At 37.7% G+C, this 27,992-nt stretch overlaps 1 protein-coding gene across 1 annotated transcript; it reads left to right on the top strand.

Annotated features, from left to right (window-relative positions):
- hivep3a (HIVEP zinc finger 3a) lies at positions 1-26,338 on the top strand. The gene is given in 8 exon segments (XM_058754270.1): positions 1-939; positions 5,481-9,611; positions 10,107-10,246; positions 18,643-18,818; positions 21,418-21,519; positions 23,262-23,397; positions 23,399-23,933; positions 25,481-26,338. Coding segments are annotated over 7 exon segments (5,496 nt in total). The 5' UTR covers positions 1-939; positions 5,481-5,777; the 3' UTR covers positions 26,054-26,338.
- The last annotated feature ends 1,654 nt before the right edge of the window (positions 26,339-27,992 follow it).

Genomic DNA, 27,992 nt, shown 5'->3' on the forward strand with positions numbered 1-27,992 from the left:
GAAACTAAGAAATGATTTCTTGATGTTTGCCGGACAACAGTCTCTAAAAACATCATTATGTGTTCTAACTGGATGTCATGCTTCACTGGTAGTCTGTGAGAACATTTGAACGAATATCTGATTGTTAATTGGAAAGACATGTCTTTTAATCATTGTACTTTTGTACACCGTCAGTCTTTAACATTTGACAATCCAACAATCTAAAGTCAGAGGGTGCGGTTAGTTGAACTCTCTTCTTTCATTCCATTTTAAATGCGTATTCAACAGACCCGATCTCCTTCTGACAAGGATGCTTTCATTGCAATACAGCAGCTCATTACAGTGAATTGCCGTCCGTTCTACTCACATGATGCAATGTATTCCCGAGCAAAACGAAATATTCAATAAGAAAATAATGTAGTAGAGACTTCATTTTGTCCATATTCCGCTGGGAATTGACTGAATGGGCATTACTAGAATGAAACCAAACCTTAATGCAACTTTGCTAAAAAATGACCTAATAGCTTGCACAGTCTATGTGATGCCAACAGAAACTGACCATTTCAGAGGCAACAAGCATTTGTGAAAATGTATCAATGTACCAGTGAATAGTTCTCAGCAAGAGCATGCATGTGATGTGTTCAGAATATGGTCAAATTTGATTCCCCCCATTCCCCTAAAAATATATGACACATTTTGGCATTGATAAGTGGCATCTGTGCCTCCCACTCTTTGAAAATCTCTGCTGTCCATCCGCCGTAGCTACACGAAGCATACTCTCACCTCCCCTTCGCCTCACGGTTAGCGCGCTAGACTACGGCAGCTCATTCATACATTCAGCCTCTCTCTCTCACCGTCTCTCTCGCTATGACTCACATGCTCTCAGCCTCTCAGCCTTCACTCAAAGCCTGACTGCTCTCACACATTAGTAGGGCTGAAGAGGAGACTTGCAGCTACCAGGTAAAAGACAAAGATGATTACTAGTCTAATCTGCTTGATTACCAAATTTTATACATGTCCATTTCTGCAGGGCTCACATTTACGGGATCATGATGCTGCTCTTCTTAGCTTTAGTCTGTATGTTTCGTGTTATGCGTTATGCTGAATTGTGAGAGTTATATATGTCTGGTTGTACAGTGTGTACCGGCTGACGTTGAGTTTGGGAGGCTGCATGCTGCCCGTAGTGTACTGTGTGTGTGTGTGTGTGTGTTTCAAATGACTGCCAGTACAGAAGGCAAGCAAAGAGAAGATGAATGGACTGACTGTACTGCGTATGTGTCCTCCTCTACGCTGCTGCCGTATGAATGGGACTCGGGGCGGATGGATGCCGGGGGTGGCCCAGGGCTCTTTCACTGGAGGGAGGGGAAATTGAAATCCCGGGAGATGGACAGTGAACAGTGTAGATGAAGTCACTGGGATTCGGGTTGATGGTTTGCGAATGTGTACGGAAGAGACAGATGTATAGAAAAGGCAAGAGACTGCTTATCTGGAATGTTTGACACAGGGTTTTAGTGCATCAACAGAGAGAGAATGACTGCAGAGCTGAGATGCTTTGTGTTGTTTATCTCTGTCTGCATGAGTAATGTTTATGTAATGTGAAGTTCTACGAGAGATTTCATTATGACCATGCAGTAAACGCAGACAGAGCATTTGTTGCTCTGAGACCTCAGAATTTTTCCAGTACGGTTAAAATATGCACTTTTTATCTGTCTTGATCTTATAGTTAAGTCTGTGAGAGGCATCTATGTGTGAAGTGGTTTATTTATCATGAGCTTTGCTAATTGCGGTCTTCTACTTAACTTTGGATGAATTTGAATTTTCTTGCATTCATCTTTTAAAATTGAATTTGAAAATATATCATTTGATTATAAGATTTGATTTGATTTTGTTTTAAATTAAACAATGAAAAGAAATACTAGATTGTGGTATTGTTTTTCCTTGTCCATCAGCTCCTTTTTGGAGAGATGAGTTTTTTTGGAGAGAAGGGGGGCACCTTGGCTTGTCAGGCGCACACTCTGTAGTCAGGGAGGATGCTGGGAGATAAATTTAGCCCTCCAGCTTTGCTTCCATCTGCCATTGCATGGTTTAGGGCCGTTGCCATAGGAACCACCACTGGGTGCCCATTAGTGAGCAAGAGGGAAAATTGGCGAGCTTTCTTAAACGTATTTAAACGGCATATTTTAGATTTGGTTAAGTACAGTGTAAAGCTTATGTTTCGTGTGTTTGTGGTTTTGACAGAGTGGACAAAGCTTTATTCCCAGATTCTAACCATCTGAGCCTGGCAGGGTTACGCTGTGGTTTGGTAAGGCTCGTCACTGACCTCGTTATAAAATATTTTCAAATGCTCACAGGTGCCCAGTGATCATTCACAGTGCAGCTTGATGATTCTGTTTGCCATATATTGGCTGTTTTCGTGTTCTCATCACGTGGGTACAAATCAGTGCCTATATGGGTTTTCCCTGTTGCCGGTACGATCCCTTTAAATGCACATTTTGTCTGTAATCTAGGATATCATCATGGGTTGAGTTGATTACCTGCAGAGATTTTATGAGTTTACCTCAAAAGACCTTGTGTGTTTCAAGTTAAATTCTAATCCTGACTCCTAATCAAGAACATGTTTGGAAAAACAGTTCAGAGAAGACAGATCGGGCTTCTCTGTAGAAGCAGTGTGTGTAGTTTGAATACAGAATTGTAGAATGGTTATAGAACTGTGTTCGAGCTTAAATGAGTCATTATGATGTGCCACTGCAGTCTGTGATTCAAGGTCGCCAGTGTTTTTGAGTGGGAGGACAGAACAGGTGGTTCTAGAGAGATGAATGCTTGCTTGACTCACATCCAAGTCCAGACAACCACAATGTTTTAGGCCTCCTACACTATCCGTCCGACCTACATATTCTCATCAAACCCAACAAACCGTTAGCCAAAGAATGATATGTGAATACAAACCAGGCAGTTCTATCTTATTTTAGTTAAAACCGAGGTTCATGTCTTACTGTTTTCAAACCTTTTCATTAAAACAAAAACATCAAAACAAAAAGATTTGTTTAGAGCTTCAATGGTATTGGTTAATTTTCCATGAATCATTTATTTTGGTCACCTGTCACATTCTCTACACTCACTAATAATAATATGTATACACACTACAGCATTCTTTAATAATACACTTGTCAGTATGTTCTGTTTTCACTATTATTGGAAGTCTGTGAACACATAGAGTTGGATTCACACAAGAATTGTGCTGGAATGTATAGTTGGCAGTGATTTTGATATGTACCAGCAGGATCTCCTGTGGTTCCACACCTAACCGCCCCCTAAAGCAAAGCGTGGGTGCCAATACCAGCTGGTCAGTGAGTGGGATGCCTAATTCCTTATTGTGTTCCAGTGAAAGCAGTGTCAGAGTTTATTTTCACAAGCATCAGTGCTGTCTTAAATTGTGCATTTGTTAAGAATACCAAAGAGCCTAAAGTCTTCACACTTTTCTCTCTTATATACACATACACCAAAACCTATAGTAGCTCTAATACCTGGTAATGTTCTTTTAAGTCCAGTGAAACGATTTATTTTTTAACCAGTTTACCTTTAACAGTCAAAGTGAACTACTGTTTCTTTTACAACTGAACAGGAAGAAGGTCAGCAAAAATCCATTGTGATTCAATGTCAAAAGTGTTTGTACCTTAGTACCAAGTCTATACGAAAAAAAAAGAAAAAGAAAAAAAACATTCCCGTCTTTCTGCATTGTTGGATCTGTTTGACTGTCATTTGACATCTTTCACTGCTCACATATACAGGTGCATCTCAATAAATTAGAATGTCGTGGAAAAGTTCATTTATTTCAGTAATTCAACTCAAGTTTGTGAAACTCGTATTAAATAAATTCAATGCACACGGACTGAAGTAGTTTAAGTCTTTGGTTCTTTTAATTGTGATGATTTTGGCTCACATTTAACAAAAACCTACCAATTCTCAACAAATTAGAATACTTCATAAGACCAATAAAAAAAATTAAAAAAAACATTTTTAGTGAATTGTTGGCCTTCTGGAAAGTAAGTTCATTTACTGTATATGTACTCAATACTTGGTAGGGGATCCTTTTGCTTTAATTACTGCCTCAATTCGGCGTGGCATGGAGGTGATCAGTTTGTGGCACTGCTGAGGTGGTATGGAAGCCCAGGTTTCTTTGACAGTGGCCTTCAGCTCATCTGCATTTTTTTGGTCTCTTGTTTCTCATTTTCCTCTTGACAATATTGAAATTCTTGAAATTCTCTATGGGGTTCTGGTCTGGTGAGTTTGCTGGCCAGTCAAGCACACCAACACCATGGTAATTTAACCAACTTTTGGTGCTTTTGGCAGTGTGGGCAGGTGCCAAATCCTGCTGGAAAATGAAATCAGCATCTTTAAAAAGCTGGTCAGCAGAAGGAAGCATGAAGTGCTCCAAAATTTCTTGGTAAACGGGTGCGGTGACTTTGGTTTTCAAAAAACACAATGGACCAACACCAGCAGAGGACATTGCACCCCAAATCATCACAGACTGTGGAAACTTAACACTGGACTTCAAGCAACTTGGGCTATGAGCTTCTCCACCCTTCCTCCAGACTCTAGGACCTTGGTTTCCAAATGAAATACAAAACTTGCTCTCATCTGAAAAGAGGACTTTGGACCACTGGGCAACAGTCCAGTTCTTCTTCTCCTTAGCCCAGGTAAGACGCCTCTGACGTTGTCTGTGGTTCAGGAGTGGCTTAACAAGAGGAGTACGACAACTGTAGCCAAATTCCTCGACACATCTGTGTGTGGTGCATCTTGATGCCTTGACCCCAGCCTCAGTCCATTCCTTGTGAAGTTCATCCAAATTCTTGAATCGATTTTGCTTGACAATCCTCATAAGGCTGCGGTTCTCTCGGTTGGTTGTGCATCGTTTTCTTCTACACTTTTTCCTTCCACTCAACTTTCTGTTAACATGCTTGGATACAGCACTCTGTGAACAGCCAGCTTCTTTGGCAATTAATGTTTGTGGCTTACCCTCCTTGTGAAGGGTGTCAATGATTGTCTTCTGGACAACTGTCAGATCAGCAATCTTCCCCATGATTATGTGAACCAAACTGAGAAACCATTTTGAAGGCTCAGGAAACCTTTGCAGGTGTTTTGAGTTGATTAGCTGATTGGCATGTCACCATATTCTAATTTGTTGAGATAGTGAATTGATGGGTTTTTGTTAAATGTGAGCTAAAATCATCACAATTAAAAGAACCAAAGACTTAAACTACTTCAGTCTGTGTGCATTGAAATTATTTAATACACGAGTTTCACAATTTGAGTTGAATTACTGAAATAAATGAACTTTTCCACGACATTCCAATTTATTGAGATGCACCTGTATATGTGGCCAGAAGGTTTTGAGCATTGCTACACGCATGAATATAGAGTGTGTTGTGTATTAAATTTTATTAGCAATTGTAACATAGAATTGACAATGACTAATTCTGTTGTCTTCTGATATTTCCCAGAATTTTAATCTCTGAAGTGGATCATCATAAAGCATCTGCGGAATAAGGTGATTTGAGAGCATTCATGGAAAAACATAATTGCCATGGATTTCCAAGGACAAGAAAGAACAAGAAACAGAAGAGGCAGAATTTCCTCTAACTGAAAAACTTTAAAAAAAAAAAAAAAAAATTGCAGTGTTTCATATAATTCATTTGAAGAAGCTCTTCTCACATTAAGCAATAATGTTTACAGAATGCTCCAAAACAGTACAATCCATGCATATGCTATATGGAACAAAATATTATGCGATGCTCTGAATGGTCATAAATGAATTGATCATTCATACAGTCTGGAATAAACAGTACCTCAAGCTTTTATCTCATTTTATGGAGGCCTTGCATAGCCAGTTGACCACAGGGGAGCAATCTGGAGGTTTAGAAAAGCAGAATGAGACTCCAGCGGACAGCCCCCAGCCACATTCAGTCCCACAGTATCATGAACAGAAAAAGGTTGTCACCCAGCAGCAGCATGCACAACAGCAAAAACATCTTAACAGTGAGAGAAAACGTCTCAGATTGCAGAGGAAAACTGCTCAGGAGACAGACACTGTTGAAGATGGAACGTCACCGAGAAGTTCTGAATGTCTTGACGAGGGCATGAGGCAGCCTAGTGAAATGCCATCTAAAGCTTCGTCCTCAGCAGTATCAGCTATACCATCCTGTTCCACGGATGATGCCCTGGAAGGTACACCTAGACAAAAACGTGAGCGTAAACCTCAAAAGCCCGGAAAGTATGTGTGCTCATACTGTGGTCGCGCTTGTGCTAAGCCCAGCGTGCTTCAGAAACATATTCGATCCCACACTGGAGAGAGACCTTACCCCTGTGCACCATGTGGGTTCTCCTTTAAGACTAAAAGTAACCTTTACAAGCACAGAAAGTCCCACACTCATAGGGTGAAAGCTGGTCTGACTGCAGAAACGGAGGGGCCAGGTATAAGTTGTTCAGAGGAGCCACTTACAGAATCAGATGAAGAAAGCCAACCATCTTCCTTTTTAGAAAAACAAAGAATGTCCATTGAAAAGTCAAATGTCACAGAAAAGGGCTCTGAGGGACAGTTACAAGGTATAGAAGACTCCCATGCAGTTAAAAAGAGACTTGCAATGAGACTTAGCAGAGGAAGACGAACACCTATAGGATCATCTGATGAAGCGTCCTCATCATTTGGTCTAAGTAGCAAAGGTAGCACAGAGTCTGGCTATTTCTCTCGATCTGAGAGCACAGAAGTCTCTCAAGATAGTCCACCAAACACAAGTGCCAAAAGCTATGCAGAGGTCATACTTGGAAAGTTTGGTCGCCTTGGTCATTTACAAAGGACTGCTCATGAACAACATGGTAGTCCTGCTGGGCAAGAAGGAAAAAGAATTCCATTCACTGTGCCTAAAAAGCAAGTTATTGACCACATAACTAAACTCATCACCATCAATGAGGCTGTGGTAGACACCAGTAAGATTGACAGTGTCAAACCCAGAAGGTTCTCGCTCTCTAGGAGAAGCAGCACAGAAGTGAAGCCAACCTCTTCTAAAGAGTCCTTTATTCACAGTCCAAAAGAAATAGATCTGAGTGCAAAGAGCAGTGGTTCCATTACTCTTGGCGTACCTTGTGAGAAATTTCAGCACCATTCTCTTAGTGTCCAGCAAACTGACCCGACCACCACTGCTCCTCTTCTAAGAAGTCACTCTATGCCCTCAGATGCAGGTGTTAGTGATGTGTCTGAAACTTCTCGTAGCCTCCGCCTTAGCCAATCCTTTGATGATCAGCAACCAGTTCAGAATCGGCGTCACGGTATGCTAAGACGGCAACCTGCTATTGAATTGCCCATAGGTGCTGAAATGACCATGGAGGAACAATCCTATTCCAGCTCACCATTTCATCCCTCAGTTTCATCAGTGCCTGATCCCAGCCTGAAACAAGAGCCAATTGAGTGTGATGCATGTGGTATAGTTTTTACTGACTGGGAGAGATATCAAACACACAAACAGCACTGCTGCACGGTTCATATTTCTCAACAAACTGAAAGTCAAGTCTATCAATTGGAAGAACGCACAAGAACACACACAACTCGTCCTGGTGCTTTTGCATTTAGAAAAAGAAGGAAAGAGGAGAGTATTGAACTTGAAGATCATTCTTTACCCTCCGTTTCTTATGTACCACTGAAAGGTTATACACCAACTTGTGAACAGCCTATTAAAGGGACCACTCAAGAACATGGTACAGAAGGTGCTTTGAAAGGAATATCTGTCATACAGCATACTAGTTCATTTGAGAAACATGATAGTACTTTAAAAACACCTGGACTAGATGAGGTCTCTCACTCTCATGATGTCTCTCACTGTTCCCCTTACTCACAATCAAAGCAGCAGGCAAGTAAACCATCCTTCCGTAAACTTGTACGTCAACACAATGTCCAAGTACCAGAAATCCTGGTCACTGAGGATTCAAACACCAACGCCATGGCAGTATCACCCCCTCCAACTGTCCACAAAATAAAGGACGTTGAAAAAGTCAGTGCGTTCCAATGGCCCCAAAGAAGTCCAACTTTGGCCCAACTTCCAATTGAGAAGTTACCACCTAAAAAGAAACGTCTTCGTCTCGCAGAAGCCGCCCAGTCATCAGGGGACTCAAGCTTTGAATCAATGTCCCTGCCTCACAGTCCGAGTCAAGACAGTTGTGTGTCTCATACCTCCAGTCGATCAACTTCATTTGAAGAGGCTTGCAAAGGTGATGCAGACATGACGCCAACTAGGAGATCAAGAGCCACTCATACTTTGACAATTCCCACAAATTCTCACAGAGAAATGAGGCGCTCTGCATCTGAGCAGGCACCCCATGTTCCTCAATATGCTAACCTTATTACGGAAACTCGCAGTAAGTCATTCGACTACAGTAGTTTGTCTCCAGATCGAACCCCTGCAGGATGGAGAGAAAGGCGGAAATGTCTTCTAATGAGGCATAGTGCAGTGAGAGAACCTGAGGAGGAAGACCAATCTTCTAAAGCCATCAACACCAGTTCTCCCACTCAAAGGACTAACACATCGCCTAGCTATAGCCCAGGCACCTCCTACAGTCCAACCACCACCCATCTTGCGACTTTAAGCAATACTGTACACTCATTTGGTGAGAAGCAGACCATGCAATCACAGCATGTTTTGTCAGAGATTACCCAGCATAATGCATTGCAGTTGACCCCATTGATTCATACTGATCATCCCACAACAGTGGGAAGTCTGCTGTATCCATCAGGTGCTGCCAGAGCTCATTATTCTTCAATGTCGACAGGACTTAAGCTTGAAATTCCAGTGGAGAATGAATTGGTGAATTCTGACACAGGGGTCAACCAACCATACCTCACTCATTATCCCCATCAGAATCTTGGTTTTGATGTTACTTCAAACCCAGAACCACTGACACCTTTACCAGCCCAGAGAATTCCAGTCCGTCTTAATTCACACCTTCCACATTATGCAGGCTCAATTTACACTACAGTTTCACAAACATTTACCGCAAGGCCTCAGGAACCTTGCTGCTCTGGAGTCAGTTCAGTTGTAGTGGCTTCAAAGTTTGAAATTATGGACCAACAACCAATATCTGATGGATCCATATCAGTAAGTGCTGGCACAAACAAACGTGTGCTGTCCCCCACAAGCAATGAGGAGCTCATCCCAGAAAGTGAGCAACAACAAAAACGAGTGAAAGAGGAGGAGGACAATCAGGAAAATGAAAGTGGAAATGATAAAATTTTGATCAAATGCAAGAAGGAAGAAAGACTTGATGAGCAAAGTGTCATCTTTCCTATAGAACACAAAGAACCATCATTTCCGACTCTTAACACTAACCTTAATTCTAGCTGGTGCTATCTAAACTACATAAAGCCCAATCCGTCCATACAGAGTGAACAACAAAACTCAGTCTATTCCTCATGGTGTACAAGTACCCGCAACCCATACCCTCCTGGCCTGACAAGCAAGGACATGCTAGCCCTGTTGCACTGCAGGCAGAGACATGCAACACTTATCTACACCATGGCGGCCATATCACCCTCGCTGGACAGGAAACAAGAAACACCTGACTCCCAAAAGCCTAACGTGACTGAGGTAAATGTAACAACTCTTGAATTAATAGTCAATGCATGAAAATTCTTACACTTGTGTTTTGGAACATGGTTGCTGGTTCCAATCTGCTCCAAGCTGGTCATTAGTTGTTTAACCAGCTACCATTTTCTCAAAACAGCTTGACCATTCAAAATTTGATTTTCTAACAGGGAGAATGACTGCTATGGTAGCTGACATTGATTTTATTAACTTGGGGGCTTATGTTTGTTTAGCTCAGTATTTTAAAATGTATACGAGTGTTTTAGCAACATAAAAGGTTAAAAATTGACTTAAAAATATCACAATTAGCTTCACAGTCCACATTCCAGTCTTTTTTTCTTTTCTATTTCTTTTTTAAACTTACTCTTGACAACGTAAAAGTAAGTTAGATCTAATGCTATCTGGAAAATGTTGAATGAGACTTCCCCCCCCCATCTCTGTCTCCCTGGGCACCCGTAATAGGGTTGGTGAACTTGCCCGTGTCTCTCTCGAGTGTAGGTACATGCCACCCAGCCCACAGAACCGAAAGAAGCCCAGCAAGCTGAGTTGACAGAGGTAGAAAAGAAAACATTGGAGGAGAAGGAGGATCAACTATCTACCTCCAAATACAGCTCACGGGTTCAGATTTGTGAGGGAGGGTAAGTCATACTAATACATAACACTTGTAAAAATGCAATGTGTAAAAGTATGATGGTGTAGATGTTTGCAGTATATCTTAGCTATGGTGTATGCAAGGCAGCATTTTATATAAATACATATTTTGTTGCTTTTCTTCACAATTTTCTGCAAGCAATTCAGCTTAAACCTCCATTTAAACGTCTATTTTTGCTTTTTGTAAACATTATACTTGTAAAATGTAATAGTAAAGTTAAGCTTATTTGGCAATACAAAATAAAACAAAGTGATAATATCATTGAAATACTAATTTGCAATTCATCATGAAAACAGCAAGGCCAACTCTGATATATATATGGAAGCCCGTTTCCACCACTAAATAATAAAAAAAAAAGGTAATTGCGATTTTACATCACGCATTTCAGCCTTTTTTTCTTGCAAATTGTGAGTTATAGTCAAATTTGTGTTTTTTTCTTCAGAATTGAACTTTATAACTCGCAATTGACCTATCGGTAAGCCCCGCTCCCCTTAGTTACTGTTGCTCCTTCGGACAAACAAATGGAGTTGCTCACTGTCTTACAATGACAGCTGCAATGTGAAAACCTTGTCCCACAATGTTTTTGCACAATTTTAGACACAGAAGGGCCACCATTCAAGTGGGAATTAAATATTCCAATGGAGGGATATATAAAAGATTTTAAAATAAACATGGTGGGTAGCTCGATTAATTTGGAAGTGAGGGTTTACAGATCACAATGCAAGCGGGAGAAGTCTCATATTACGGTCGTGGATGACAACAATCGCGGATGACAACATGCAGGATCAACACTGTTCATGTATCGCAGGGTACGATTAAATTAATATACATTTAACCAGTTTAATACGGAGAGGCACTGAAATGTAGACTTTCTTTTATGTGTTTTTGACCTACACTGTACATGACGTGAGAACAGTTCGCCAGTTTGGTTTGTAATAGCATGGACGCACTAACTTTAACGTTAGCTAGTTTTAGTCAGAGACACTTTGCTGAAGCACAAGATGACATTAATGTTCTGCTTGAGCAGATGAAAATTGTAACTTAATGAGTGTATGACAACCAGAAAATGAACGTTTTTGTCTTCATTTGGATTGGGGTTGAATGCTTATGGACATTTTGCTCTGTTTTGTTTGGGTTTAGGAAATGTAATAAAATAAATTCTATTGCCCATCCTCTCAGGATACCTGGAATCAGTGTACAAGTATACAAGTACCACAGGCACATCGTTTTTTCCATTTTTGTAGCATAAACACCATCAAACCGATGTGAGCTTCGGATCTTCCAATGTTTCAATATGCCGCTGAAACTTAAAGATGTTTGAGTTCTGCTCCCCGTGCAACTCAACTGCCATTGGCTCATCTGTGCTCAATGGGAGGAGCTTACCGATAGGTCAGTTGTGAGACTATTTCTCTCAAATCTGAGAAAAGACATCAGAATTGTGAGAAAAAAGTCAGGATTATATCTTGCAGTTATGACTTTTTTTCTTGCAATTGTGTTTATATCTTGTAAAAAATGTTTACATTTTTTTTAATACTGACATAGATGCAGCAGCTGTGGTTTTTCTATTCTCCTCATCCATCTGAAAGCTAGAGTCATTTACTTCTGTGGTAGTTACTGCACGGTGCACCCTGCTCATACTGTATGTATGGTGGCTCTCTGTCACCAGTTTGTCAGTATTTTGAGCAGTGTTGTTCTTGCCCCGCTGCAGGAGATCGGTTGGTTGTCAGAGCCAACACGGACCGTCTGTTACACAGCCCGAGCCAGGAAACTACCTAGCCTGGCGGTCACTTCCTGTGGAACCCCACAGAGTCCCATTTACACCATACTGCATCAATGATTTTGGTCATTGAGCTGAAGGCATATGGAGATGGCCAAGATGCAGTAGACTCACATTTTGAGGTGTTTTTATATGAATGAAAAAGCAATATCTAAGAGATTTACGGCAGTGGTTTTCAGCTGGATTTGCTTCAATACCAAGATTCTAAGTGGCAACCAAACAGTACCAAAATTGTTTGTAGCGCAAAAGTAAAATGTTTTTGGTAGCCAATAATTCACGGCACACAACCATTGTGGTTAGCATAAAGCCATGGTTATATTATACTTTGGACATTCAAAATTTCTTTGGACAACACAACGAAAAGGATATGATATCATTCTTCTGTTTTAAAATATAAAAAATTGGCCACGGCTTGAACCATTTTAACCCTTGTTGCAATTAAACCCATATTAATGTAGTCTGGGTGATAACATTTGGGGCGCTTTTTAATTGGATGCATGGCATTTAGCATTTTGCGATCCAGTCAAAACAGACTATTTTCGGATATTGACCCAGTTGGGAACCACTAGTCTAAACCCAAAGCATACTTTGGTTTTGATGCAAGTGCTTAGCGTTTGCACACAGCTGAACATATAGCCTTCAGTATACTGAATTTAACACCTTATGCAAACACAGACGCTCAACACATGCACACTTGAAAATTTCATACCAAATGTGTGCATTTATCTCCTGTACACATTTAAACAAAAGTTGCAGGTAACTCATAACTCTCTAACACAAATGCTCGTCAACATGGGCATCTATTGTTGTCTCCTGCAATTTCTTGTTATTCTATTTCATCCATTCCTTTTTCTACTGTAAGCAACAGCCTGTTTCCACCACTGAATAAAAATTTTAAAAATTTATTACGTAAGTACGTTTTTTTGTCCCACAATTCTGACATTTTTCTTGCAATTGTGAGTTTACATCTCACAATTTGGAATTTTTTTCTCAGAACTACAAGATCTAAAAGCGCAATTACAAGTTACAAATCAACTTGCAATTGTGAAAAATAAATTCAGAATTGTGTAATATAAACCTACAATACTGACTTTTTTTCTTGCAATTGTGAGTTTATATCTTACAATTCTGACTTTTTTTCTCGCAGTTGTGAGTTTATATCTCATAATTCTGACTTTTTTCTTGCAATACTGACTTTTTCCCCCCCCGCAATTGCAAGTTTATATCATTCAATCCTGAAAAAAAAAAAAAAAAAATGAATTACAGGATGTAAACTCACAATTGCGAGGAAAAAAAAAAGTCATAATTGTGAGATAAAAAGTTTACATTTTTTATTCAGTGTTGGAGACAGGCTTTCGTGGATCTAGTGTTGCCATCTTGTGGACAAAGCAATTAACGAAAAAAAAATCCTATTCAAGTTCAATGTGAGCGTACACGTAAAATTCTAAGTATACTTTGGGCGCGTGACATATGCATTCTAGAAATTTTCATGTTTGTCCAGTTATGACCAGTAAAATTCCTTTGTATTTTTTAAAAATTAAGAGTTGCAGCAATCTGGTAACCTCTTTCACAAAAGTGCTTGACAACATGTGCATCTTGTTGCCATCTCCAGTATTTTGATGTTAGTGTTGCTCCATCTCTTCCATTTTTTTTAGACTGTGAAACAATGGCCCGGGCCAGTGTTGCCACCTTGTGGACAAACTAATTTGTGCAAAAAAACAAAGGCACATGTTCAGCCTGCACGTGCAGAATACGTTTAATTAGAAAATACGGACAGTACGTGCTTCTGTTACATAATGCACATTTTAATTCTGTGACATAATGCACAGTCATCTGCATATTGTACACACACCCAAGCATATGTGTAAAAAACAATGTCAACTTTGGGCTATAGTTTTTCGGAGTATACACCATATGATTAGCACATGCACACTAGAAAATTTCATCCAGTATCTGTGCTATTTCATAAGTTATGACCGATAAAAATGTCTTTGTACTGGTTTAAACCAGTATCTTGTAACCAAGTGCTTGGCAACATGGTTGTCAATTGTTGTTGTTGTGTTTCATCCTTTTCTCTTTCGACTGTGAAACAATGGTGTTTCCACCTTGTGGACAAATTAATTATTGCAAAAATAAATAAATTAGAACATAAAAAAAACAAGGCGCATGAAAAATTCTGGCTGCATGCATAGAGTATGTGCATACTTTGCTAATGATGAAATTTAGTGCATGCTCAGTTCAAATACTCTACCTTAGCATATGCATAAAAACTGAAGCACGCTCTGTGCTATGAAGGATCTAAGGGATGTTCATTAGAGTAAGTGGTTATTTTTAATGAAAGAGGGAAGTCTATGTAATAATTTAATCTGAGCTATGAATTAGAACTCTGAATCAGTCTGGCTTCAAGCCTTATATGAACTACAAAAGAAGTTATAGACACTACTTCAAGAAAGAAATGTAAGTCTTCAAGGTTATGTAGTCTGTCGTGACTGAGATCAGTTTACAGGCACCCGTCTTCCTAGAAACAACCATCTGTGGTGTTTCTGAGGAATGATGGCACTTGTAACACACAACATACTCTTCACAGCAGCCATGAAATTGACTCATAATTTGGCTGTGCTCTTCCACCATGCAAGTATGGTCTCTGGGGAGCGTTATAACAGAGTTTAGGACACATTTCTGTCCCTTCAGAATGAAAAGGCTGAAGGTGGTTAAGGTGGTTTGTGAATCTTAAAATGGAAGCTCTGAGGCTTAAGTTGATGTATGAGGGGAGTGATTTTGCGTGAAAGTGTAAAAAACGGATTTAGTTTACGTTTCAGGTGGAGGTTAATTATGTGGTTTCTGGCCGAATTTATCTCTATTTAAAAAACGTCATGATTCTTTTTTACAGTTTTTAAGTTTCTGTGACAGGATCGAAGCTCTTTCTTTATGCATTACGTATTGAACTTAAGTGCATAACTTACACCCTGCTACAGACTTGAATGATTCTTAAAAATCAAATTTTAATATCAAATCATGATTTTTCTTAGACCTGGCAGATGATAAATTGGGCAAAAAAATCATAAAGTCTTACATTAAAGGAGGGACACATGCAAGCCATATTCTAGACACCAGGATGTCAGAAAATCTTTGGTTGGTTCCACTTTTTAGCAATTTAACATATCCTTACTGAATAAAAGTATTAATTTCTAAAAAAAAAAAGAAGTGCTGACCCCAGACTTTTAAATGATAGTGTATATTGTTACAAAAAAAAGAGAGTAAATGCTGTTCTTTTTAACTTTTTATTCATCAAAGAATCCTGAAAAAGTATCACAGATTCCAAATAAATAAATAAAATAAAATAAAATAAAAAATATTAAGCAGCACAACTGTTTCCAACTATGGAAGCCCGTTTCCGCCACTGAATAAAAAAATAAAAAAGGTTATTGCGACTTTTTATCTCAGAATTCTGACTTCTTTTCTCAGAATTGTGAGATATAAACTCGCAATTCTGACTTTTTTTCTCAGAATTCTGAGATATAAAGTCGCAATTCTGAGATATAAACTCGCAATTCTGAGATATAAACTCGCAATTCTGAGATATAAACTCGCAATTCTGACTTTTTTTCTCAGAATTCTGAGATATAAACTCGCAATTCTGAGATATAAACTCGCAATTCTGAGATATAAAGTCGCAATTCTGAGATATAAACTGCATTCTGAGATATAAACTCGCAATTGTGACTTTATATCTCAGAATTGCGACTTTATATCTCAGAATTGCGAAGTTTATATCTCAGAATTCTGAGAAAAAGTCAGAATTGCGGTTTATATCTCAGAATTGCGAGTTTATATCTCAGAATTGCGACTTTATATCTCAGAATTGCGAGTTTATATCTCAGAATTGCGACTTTATATCTCAGAATTCTGAGAAAAAAAGTCAGAATTGCGAGTTTATATCTCACAATTCTGAGAAAAGTAGTCAGAATTCTGAGAAAAAAAGTCAGAATTCTGAGATAAAAAGTCGCAATAACCTTTTTTATTTTTTTATTCAGTGGCGGAAACGGGCTTCCATATCCAACACTGATGATAAATCAGCAAATCAGAATGATTTCTGAAAAAAAAAAAAAAATTAAAGTATATAAAAAAATAGAAAACCGTTACAATATTACTGTTTTACTGTATTTTTGATCACATAAATGCAGCCTTGATGAGTTGACTTTAAAAAAACATTACAAATCTTACTTATCCCAAACTGTTGTACTGTAGTGTACGTTTGGAATGACATTTGTTATTGGATCACATTAATTTCATTTTTACTGTGTGAAGAACAGTAGTCTGTTACTTTGGGAAACCACATATTAAATAGCTGCACAGTCTAAAACTAAAACACTAAGCCCCCCCAGAATTGAACTCTATTATGGCTGTTATTTTTAAGAAAGCTGGCACACAGTTCTTGATTTGTGCTCATGTTATTGGCTATGAGCATCTGGTCTGGTCCAGGGTTCCCCCCCTCTCAGCTGTTTGGATTGGCACAGACGGCCGGACTCTGGGCACAGAGCGGCATTGCAAGAACCCCATGTTTTAGTCGGGGTGGTGGTGAAGGGGGTCGGAAGGGAGGGGGGCCCTAGTTCTTGACATTATAAATGGTGCTCTGTTTGAGGTCAAGTGGAGGCCCCGTTTTGGGACTTTCTGGACACAAACAGGGTGGATACCCAGCCAGATTACCCGTGTGTGTGTGTGTGTGTGTGTCTGTGGGTAGGCGGAGGGGGTGTGTATGGATATATATGCACGCGTGGTGTCTGAAAGAGGGACTGTGCCAAGCATATCAAGCTGTTTAAGAACACCTTTAAAAGCGTAGCGTGCAGGTGCCATAGATTGGAGATCAGATCTCCCACACAGACCTGTGAGATCAGTGTATAGGCCCCTTTATGTACGTATTCCAGCCCAGAGGCTATACTCTGCTGCTATTTTAATTAACCTAGAGGTGATTTTGAGAACTTACAGTTTCAATGTCAACCTACATGTGCTGTTTTCTGTTACATTCTGTTTGTTTAACATTAAATAAATATTGCTAGTCTAATATGATTCACATTTTGGTCACACACATTTCAGCCAATTAAAAGGTTAGTTCACGTCAACATTGAAAATACTTGCTGAATTCGAAATTGCGTGCTAGCATACTGTTCTTACTATTCCTGCCATAGAAAGAGATGGTACAAATAGTAAGAGTAGTACACTAATATGCAGTTCCAAAATTCAGCATCTGTTATTATTTAATCAACAAATCCACATGTATTCCCTTGAAATACATAGAATACGGAAATAAGTGTGCTTAAATGTATTTAATGTGCCCTTGTAGTGTACTTCAGATCTTACAAAAGTGCAGTTAAAATATATAAATAAATAAATAATAATAATTAAAAAGAAAAAAACATAAAACTGTACTTGCAGGTAACATTTTAATGAATGAAAAGGCACTTAAGTGCACTTTCATGGCTATGTTTCTTAACACACTTAAATACATTTTTAAAAGCACCCTTTACAATAATTTCAAATTAAAAACTTTATTTTGAAGTACATTGTAAATCAATGTTTTAATAATCTTTTATCAGGCTTTACAGAAGTACATTTATTTTGTGTTGATTAACATAACAATTTGTTGACATTACATTAAAGTTAATAAATTGTAGAATATAGTGCACTAAAGTGCAACTTCATCATTACAAATCTGTATTTACAAATATATTCAAATGACAAGTTTCACAAGAATTACATTATATTTTAGTTTATCATAAATGCTTATCAGTACATTCAGTGGTACACTTTAACTACGCATGCTGTAAATATGTGCTTAATTCCTACTTAAGTGGGTCAAACAAACTCTAAAATTAATCTAATTTAAATTTGAACTGTAATGTGGTTTAACTGAATAACAATTAACATAAGGCAATTAAGTTTCTGAAAACCTTACATGCACTTAAGTATATTGTTTTATTTCCATAATAACTATTTTTAAAAGTATGCTATTATTCTTTTGCTTATGCTATTATTTAGAAGGTTTCCAGAGTACTGTTATTTATATAAAGAACCAAAAATAGCAGAAGTAGTCCATACAGCTTGTGCATTATATTCCAAGTCTTCTGAAGCCATATGATAGCTTGTTTAGGGAGAAAAAAAATTGTGTATCAATTGGTGGATTCCCATTATCTTCTGTTTGTCACCAGGTGCAATACATTGATCTCACAAGATATGCAAGGCAATGACCTTTGACCTCTGAGCCTTATTTAATAAATATGACTCATTCAGTTATTCTAAACAAATCTGCAATTCAAAATTTGTGTTTTGTTTTTAGCCCATGTTTCCGGATTTTTTTAGTATTGGCCAATACGTTTTATTTTGGTACCTAGTATATACATCTATGATTTTTATGAAGACAATTTTCAGAGTTTGGCCCCCTTATGGTATAGAGCAAAATTCTGCAATATTTCTTTCACATATTTCTGTGTATTTTGTGCCAGGAAAGAGATTTCTGTGTTATCTATAGTCTTCTGCTCAAGTAGTTCATCTGTTTGTGTCAGTGATGGTGACATTTTTTCTTTCAGCTGTTATGTTGTGTTTTCCAGCTATAGGTCGAGTGAGGAGTATGTGTATGTCCGGGGTCGTGGGAGGGGCCGATATGTATGTGAAGAGTGTGGAATACGCTGTAAGAAACCCAGCATGCTGCGCAAACACATACGACTGCACACGGACGCTCGGCCCTACGTCTGCCAGCACTGCAACTTCGCCTTCAAAACCAAAGGTACTGTATGCTGCAGAGCTGAGTATTGGACTTATGTGGCATTTAGTCCATGTCTGCCCATATTACATTTCATTAATATTACTAACAGACATGTATTCATTAGATTAAAGTCAATATAAGCCCATCTATATACTGTATATTAGTTTACAACTAAAAGAGAACATCTTTAGCAGATATGGCCATTTAAAATGTACAGTCTTTTACTTCCAGTAAAATGGACCAAAACATAGATGACAATCTCCTGCAAATATTTTGTCAATGTCATGTAAACTGATTTAAACTCATTTATGAAAAGGACAAGCACAACAATATGTGCCCTGTCTTTCTGTTTTAGTCAGAAATGTTGTAAACACAAGATAGGGGTTTATAATGGGGTTTTTATGAGATTTATACAACCAGAATTCCGGAAATGTTGGGACGTTTTTTTTTATTTGAATAAAAGGAAAACTAAAAGACTTTCAAATCACATGAACCAACATTTTATTCATAATAGAACATAGAGAACATAACACGTTTAAACGGAAAAAATTGACACTTTTATCCACTAAATGAGCTCATTTCAAATTTGATGCCTGCTACAGGTCTCAAAAAAGTTGGCACAAAACAACGTTCCTCAATGTCAAATTGCAACGGCTTTGCAAATCTCATCATCTACAGTGCATAACATCATCAAAAGATTGTGCTTAAAGGGATACTCCACCCCAAAATGAAAATTTTGTCATTAATCCCCATGTCGTTCCAAACCCGTAAAAGCTTAATTCGTCTTTGGAACACAATTTAATATATTTTAGATGAAAACCGGGAGGCTTGTGACTGTTCCATTGACTGCATAGTAAATTGCACTGTCAAGGTCCATAAAAGTATGAAAAACGAAGTCAAAACAATCCATCTGCCATCAGATGTGCAATCTGAATTTTATGATGCAGCGACAACACTTTTTGAGTGCAAAAAAAATAAATAAATCGACTTTATTCAACTTTTTGTGCTCCTCCGTGACTCTTCCTGCAAGCGCGTTCATGAGTTCACTAGCAGAGCATGACGCAAGCACGCCTCAGATGGCGCAGCACGTAAATGCCGTGACCTACTGACGTTGAGGCCAGCGTACACCGTAAACGGTTGTTTTTTTTGCATCATAAAATTCAGATTGCACATCTGATGGCAGATGGACTGATTTGACCACGTTTTTCATACTTTTATGGACCTTGACAGTGCAATTTACTGTGCAGTCAATGGGACAGTCACAAGCCTCCCGGTTTTCATCTAAAATATATTAAATTGTGTTCTGAAGACGAGTGAAGCTTTTACAGGTTTGGAACAACATGGGGGTAAGTGATTAATGACAAAATTTTCATTTTGGGGTGGAGTATCCCTTTAAGAGACAAGGCCGAAGACCTTTGTTGGATGCCCGTGGTCTTCGGGCCCTCAGACGACACTGCATCACTCATCTGCATGATTCTGTCATTGACATTACTAAATGGGCCCAGGAATACTTCCAGAAACCACTGTCCACACAATCCACCGTGCCATCTGCAGATGCCAACTAAAGCTCTATCATGCAAAAAGGAAGCCATATGTGAACATGGTCCAGAAGCGCTGTCATGTCCTGTGGGCCAAGGCTCATTTAAAATGGACCGTTTCAAAGTGGAAAAGTGTTCTATGGTCAGACGAGTCCAAATTTGACATTCTTGTTGGAAATCACATACGCCGTGTCCTCCGGGCTAAATAGGAGGGAGAACTTCCAGCGTGTTATCAGCATTCAGTTCAAAAGCCAGCATCTCTGGTAGTATGGGGGTGCATAAGTGCATACGGTATGGGCAGCTTGCATGTTTTGGAAGGCACTATGAATGCTGAAAAGTATATAAAGGTTTTAGAGCAACATATGCTCCCCTCCAGATGACGTCTATTTCAGGGAAGGCCTTTTGTATGTCAGCAGGACAATGCAAATCCATATACAGCAGCTATTACAACAGCATGGCTTCGTAGTAGAGGAGTCCGGGTGCTGAATTAGCCTGCCTGCAGTCCAGATCTTTCACCTATAGAGAACATTTGGTGCATCATTAAAAAAAAATATGTCAATGACGACCACAAACTCTTCAGCAGCTGGAAACCTATATCAGGCAAGAATGAGACTAAATTCCAACACCAAAACTCCAGAAACCATAACCTCGATGCCCAGACATCTTCAAACTGTTTTGAAAAGAAGAGGAGATGCTACACCATGGTAAACATGACCCCGTCCCAACTATTTTGAGACCTGTAGCAGTCATCACATTTGAAATGAGCTCATTTTATGCATAAAATTGTAAACTTTCTCAGTTTAAACATTTCGTATGTCATCTATGTTCTATTGTGAATACAATATTGGCTCATGTGATTTGAAATTCTTTTAGTTTTCATTTTATTCAAATTTTAAAAAAGTCCCAACATTTCCAGAATTCGGGTTGTAGATGTTATAATATCACTAATTCTATGACATCAGACGTTGTTTATACAGTATGTACATGGTTAAGTCTACACCTGTACTCTCACAGGGATGCACATGATATAAATACATTTCATATTTTCTTTTGTGTTCCCATGATGAAACTGTTTTCCTCAGGGAATCTAACTAAACATATGAAGTCAAAGGCTCATGGGAAGAGATGTCCAGAAGGAACTGCTCCAGGACCAGTCCAGTGTGAGCTTGAGACAGAGGAGGGAGGTGAGCGAAAACAAAAACATTTCGATGAACTTTGGATGGGGAAAAGGCTTAAAATTTATTTATTAGATATAAAATTTATATTAAACATTTATAAAACTCTGTCATTTATATTGTAATAAAAAATATGTAATATAGTTAAGCTCATCAAAGCTACATTTATTTGATCAAAAATACAGTAAAACCAGTAATATTCTGAAATATTTAAATGAACTCTTTTCTATTTGTATATATTTTATATATCACGATCTTTCAGAAAACATTCTAATATGCTGGTTTAATGCTAATATATGCTGAAGATTTATTATTTGCATTTAATAGATTTGTTATTATTATCAATATTGAAAACAGTTGTGCTGATTAATATTTGATACAAATATTAATACACATTATACATTTTAAAAGAGTCTGTAAAAAATAGCATTTATTTGAAACAGAAATTGTTTGCAACATAAATGTTTACTGTCACTTTTGACGAGTTAATTGCATCTTTGCTGAATATTATGAATTTTAATATTAAGAATATTTTTTGAATGGTAGCACTCATATGTATAATTTATATAATGTCAGTTACTCAAAATTAACTTTTACAGTACTGCTAGTTGAAAGCATAAATTTTTTTTCAACTGTGTACACAAAAAATCTTTACTTGTCACACAATTTCTGAAACCTGAAACTCAGAAGCACACACCAAATCTGCAAAACCATATGCTAATTCTCAGCCTTTGACTCCGTTTTCAATTTCATAAAACACTTTTTGCGAAACACAACACACAATTCTCTATGTAACACACAAACATCTAACAGGAAATAATATTGTGGCAAAGGTGTTGGCAAATGTTTGCTTTTGAGATGGGTTTGTGATATTTTGAATGCAGTGCTTCATTTTGCAAGAGATGTGAGGCATTTTGGGTTTTGTGCGTGCAATTCTTGGATTTGTGTGTAAAGTCTGAAGAAATTAGGCAAAGTTTTGAAAATGTGTTTGTGCATTTGAAAAAAAAACTGACAATCACTTTGATTAAAAAATGATCAAATTATATGATACACAGAATAATCAATTAGATTAATTACAAATAATAATATATAATATTATTTGTGAATACAATAGATTATTGTGGCATGTGGTTTAAATATTATGATGGCGTTTTAGTGCCATGTTAAAAAAGAAAAAAAAATCTAAAATTATGAGATTAAAGTTTTGAATATTTTGAGAATAAAGTCAAAATTATGAGAATACAGTCTAAATATTTCAAAAATAAAGTCGAGATTATGAGAATAACGTCTAAATATTTTGAGAATAAAGTAAAAATTACGAGAATAAAGTCGAAATGTCTCAAGAATAAAGTTGAAATTAAAATAATTAAAGTTATAGCCTAATATTTTCAGAGTATAGCCTATATTGCGCATGCAAATGGCCCGGATTGGGAGTACCGGGAGAAGTTGCCAGGCCACCGGAATATTTCGACTTTATTCACATAATTTTGATTTTATTCTCAAAATATTTAGACTTTATTCTCATAATTTAGTCTCTTTTCTCAAAATATTACGACTATATTCTCGTAATTTTGACTTTTTTCTCAAAATACTATGACTTTCATCTCGTAATCTTACATTTGTTTTATTTTTAACGTGGCACTAAAACGCCGTCATAAAATATAGTCAGAGGGCATGATATTTATTTATTTATTTTTGATGAATTAACTGGGTCAAATGAGTGCTGACAGAGTGACTGTCCTGTGCTGTAGGTGACAGCGATAAGCATCTCCTCGAGACGGAGCTGGTGGAGGAGCATCAGTTCTCAGATGCAGAGGAGACAGATGTGGACGAGCCTGAAGATAACGATGAAGGTGATGAGCAAGATTCTTGCTCCTCCTCGTCATCAAAGACACCGTCTCTCCAGAGACACTCCTGGCTCCTGTGGCGTCTCAGGCTTGTCAAACCCAGGCTGGGAGCAGCATCCCAAAGCGCCTGTCAGCATGAGCCCCCGCAAACCGAGCCACTACGGAGAAGCCTCCTCTCCTAAGACCACCAAATCTATCGTAACCCTTCCACACCTCGAACCCGCCGCAGGGAAGTGCTCGTCCCCCATCCGCAGCCTGTCTCCTGGCCTGCAAATGTCCCCCGCTTTACCGCAGTCTTCTGGACGGGACCTGTCCCCTCTACACTGTCCCTCGCCGAGACTCAGTCTCTCTCCAGCATCCTGTCTGTCCTCTTTGTCTCCTTCAAACTGCCCAGCCTCGTCTTTCCCAGAGAGACGTGTGTCCCCCATTAGAGCCCTGTCCCCCATACAACCTGCATCTCCCAGTTGTCCACTTGCACTGACCGTTGGGGCCAGTGTGACTATTCAGTACCAAGCTGATAAACCCAGAGATTCAACAAAAGCCTCACCCAGCAGACTACATCTCAAGACCAAACTGGTGAGTGTCTTTATATAGCTTTGTCTTACTGATTAGCATAGAATTTTTATTTTATTTTGTTGGGCTTATTTATGGTTTCTGTGTCAAGTAACCATAATGAAATACTGCTAAAAGACCAGCACTTATAAATTATGTCATTTATTTAAAGTGCATTTTTATATTTGTCTAATCTGAAATTGTGGTTTCCAGTTAAAACCTTCACTTTGTATAAAAGTAAATAACTCTCCCCATAGAAAAAGTAAAACAAACCGTTTTTTAAATAGTATTTTTGCCTGACACCAGAGTGTTGATGTGCAAAACACATACCGTTTAGCCTTACTGAATGCAATAAAGCTTGTGGGTTAGATTATTATTATTATTATTATTTTAGTAAATAGCAGAAAATGTGATGCATATTTAAAAAAAGTCTCGAAATTGTCTTATTTATAGTTATAGTTATTATAAAATTATTCTTAAAAGTATATTATATTGGCTTATTAAGTAACATTTTGGCTTATGTCTAAAGAAAGTGTATTGATATATTTTCTTAATAATAAAACATCTTTTTACGTTGCATTAATGTTTTTGTCTTTGGGAAAAGATTAAATCAAAATTAAAAGCCAAAAACTAAACCATAAATATGAGTAAAACTAATACATAACTCTAACAAATTAGAGTATTAGAGTAACAGTAAGTGGTATTTATATGTAACCAGTATTATTTATTATAATATTTATTAAATATTCCTAATTAACAATTTTTATTTAATTTATTATATTTTTTAATTTAAGTGTTTTCATTTGACATTTAGCTTTATTTCAATTAACTAAAATGATTTTTTTTTTTTACAATAATGTTGTAGTTTTAGTTAACAGTAACAACAGTGTTGTGAACCATGTGATCCAAGAGACTTTTTGGATGTCAGAAAGATTAGATCATTATTTAAAAAACTCACCACAGAATTATGGGGATGAACAGAACATATAAAATCAGCATTTATATATATATATAGTTTCTTAGACTGAACCATGTAACCCCTTACCATGTCTTTTAACAAACATTCACCCATAATTCAATAGTGAGTAAACTGCGCATTTCTAGTCTTGATAGCTAAATATGTAGATGCTTCTTTGAGTTTAAGTCCTCTTATAGAAAGATGGTTTTTATTACCACACAAAATGTAATTAGTATGAAAACAAGACAGACAAATATATCCAAGATAAACATCCAAAACAAATATCCTGATTCCAAAAGCACACCGTGTGTTATTTTAGTGTCACACCTTTATTAGAAATAGAAGCCAGGCCGCCAGTCTCTACAAACAATTGAAGCCAAAACCTAAGATACTAACCCATGATCTGACAGCTGAACTTAAATACATTCACAATACATCTACTGTCTGAAATACACATTTGGGATGAACCAGGACTATCTTTAGCTGTAGCCGCAAAACAAGACTTACCACACAGTTTAGAAATAACGTCCTTTGCCTAGAATAAAGATGACTGGACTAGTGCTCACTCTACATGCTTATTTCACTAAAAAATGTCTTTCTGGCTCCTCCCAAGGAGAAGACACACAGTCCTCAGAGAAGGACCAGCATGACACAGTCTTGGCCTCCGGCACAGGGGCGTCTTTCCAGGAACACGCAGCCCAGGGAAGGCCAGCGCGTGTTAAGTCACCTGCCCCTGCACTCACAGCCCCAGGTAATGATTCCCAACCTCAGCCTCACCATTCCCATCGGCGGCATCCAGATGGTGCAGCCACGCTCCAATATGCTGCTCCGAAGCGCATCTCTGAACCACAGCGTGGCCCAGATGATGGTCACCGTGCTGACGAAGGATAAAGGGGCCGATGGGTGTCCTGCGGACGAAGTTCCTCATCGCAGAAATCAGCTGATAGTGTTCACGGAGCCTGCGGTGGAGATGAGCTCTAAGAGCGACGCTTCCTCTGACGAAGACAAGGAGCAGATCCGGGGAGTGGTTCAAGCAGAGCTCGTATCAAAAAAGAGGGAGGTTCCCAGTGTTCCCATGACCACCTGGAAGAGTATCTCTCAAAGAAACAACAGAAAGCATTCTCGAAGTCCCAAGAAAGCTCAGCCAGTGGACGCTTCAAGAACATCCATGGATGCTAAGTGTTGAAGGAAAAGTTCAGCCAGAAATTAAAATGTTGTCATGATTTATGCACACATTGGTCATTTCAAACCTGTATGTTAGGCACAATGTTCAGTTTTGCTCTTTCAACACAATAGCTTTTGGTATCCCTTACGAAAAAGAAGTTTATTCAAGTGTGCTATTAGTATACTTAAACTAAAAAATAGAAAGTATACATGACTTATACTTAGAAAATATCTAAATATATTTGAGCTATACTTGTGCTCCGAGAATCTGTGTTTTCATTGTTATACGGTAGGGGGCGCTAGTACACATCTTACAACACAAGTGAAGAAGAAACCGAAACAACAGATGCTTCCACATGTAATCTAACACGATCATTAGACATAAAACAGCATCAAAACTGTAGTTATGGAATAAAATGTCAACCAATGAAGAGGTATTAATGACTGTCAAGCTTTGGGGTGTTGATCGACTCCATCTACGTTTTGATTATCATTCTGAATCCAATTCATAGTCTTTTTTCAGCTTTTTGTTCAAAATGTTGTTTATTTCTTCATTTTTTATTTATGAAACTTACCCACATTCAAGTGTTTAAAAAAATAATGCATGAAGCTAGAATAAAATGTTTTTTGTTTACAAGCAGATACTGTTCTTTCTTTTGATGTTTTATATGTTCAGATATTCATATAACAAAATATATACAAATTAATACCTAAATAGGGACATAGTAGTATACTTAAAGTATGATGTAATGTTCACTTAAAGAAAATTTACGAGTATACTGGCAGTATAAAATTACTAAACTAGTAGTTTACTGAGACTATACTTCAAAGTGTACTAAAAATGCTACTACAAGTATTTAATTAGTAAACTATCAGTATACCTATAAACACTTTTAGTATAGTTGCAGTACAAGCTAAAAACATTGATGTAAACTAGTTGTGTACTCAAAGTTTACTACTGTTATACTTAAAGTATACTTAAATGTATACTTTTATATACTAGAAAGTGGGACAATTTAGTCCCAAGGAGTATTGAAATAGTACACTTACAAGTGTACTACTAGTACACTGCTATTTGTATACTTACTACATTAAGTATACTTAATAAAATAAACTTGAAGTATACTACTTTTTGGTAAGGGATTGGCCAACAGGGTTGGAAGTTAATGGGAGCTTGGGGCAAAATGCAACCAAAAGGAACAAAAATTCAAAAATGAGGTGGCAAAAACACAATTAAACTAAATATATGATGACTGTAATGTGACAATAAATGAAAAGTGTTGATATTGGCATTATGTTTAGATCTGCTTATATTGCATCATATTTCTTCTTTGTGTTTTTTTGCAGAATTGAGCATCGCAACCAATCACACATTTCTGTTGAGCTTACGAATGCAATGACCAATCAGAGGCATTTAGATTGGTCACTGCTGAAAACCAGTTTTGTTGTGTTCACATTCACTGACTGAATTGCGCTCTCTTGTCAAATGCTCTGATGATCATAAACAACAATGTGCAGATGCAATACAAAGAGCTTTGATTTTCTAATGCGTAAACAGCAATAAACTAATTCATAAACGGTTCTTAAACTTGTTTTGTCTGTGTAGCCAGATTATGATGTGCAGTTTTTCCAAACATTTAAGACCATATGGTTACATTTAATGAGGTAATTAGAAAGATTATTACACAGGTAAAAAAAAAACCCTAAAATCCTCAAAGGCAAATATTGCCCCTTAGTGGAAAAGTGAATTTCTGACCCTGTTGTCCAACATGTAAGATATTTCATCATGCGTTATTTTTGAAGATACTTGAATCGGATGGGAAGATTTTCACTGAATAATGACTGAAAAGGGACTTGAGTCAAATTATGATTTTATGGAAAATTTGTTTGAAAATTTTCCTTGTTAATGCAGAACAGCTTTTATAGAAACCAAACTGCCAAAAGAAGTACCTCCGGGTTTT

This window comes from Onychostoma macrolepis, chromosome 19, assembly GCF_012432095.1.
Source record: "Onychostoma macrolepis isolate SWU-2019 chromosome 19, ASM1243209v1, whole genome shotgun sequence".
NCBI classification, from domain to species: Eukaryota; Metazoa; Chordata; class Actinopteri; order Cypriniformes; family Cyprinidae; genus Onychostoma; species Onychostoma macrolepis.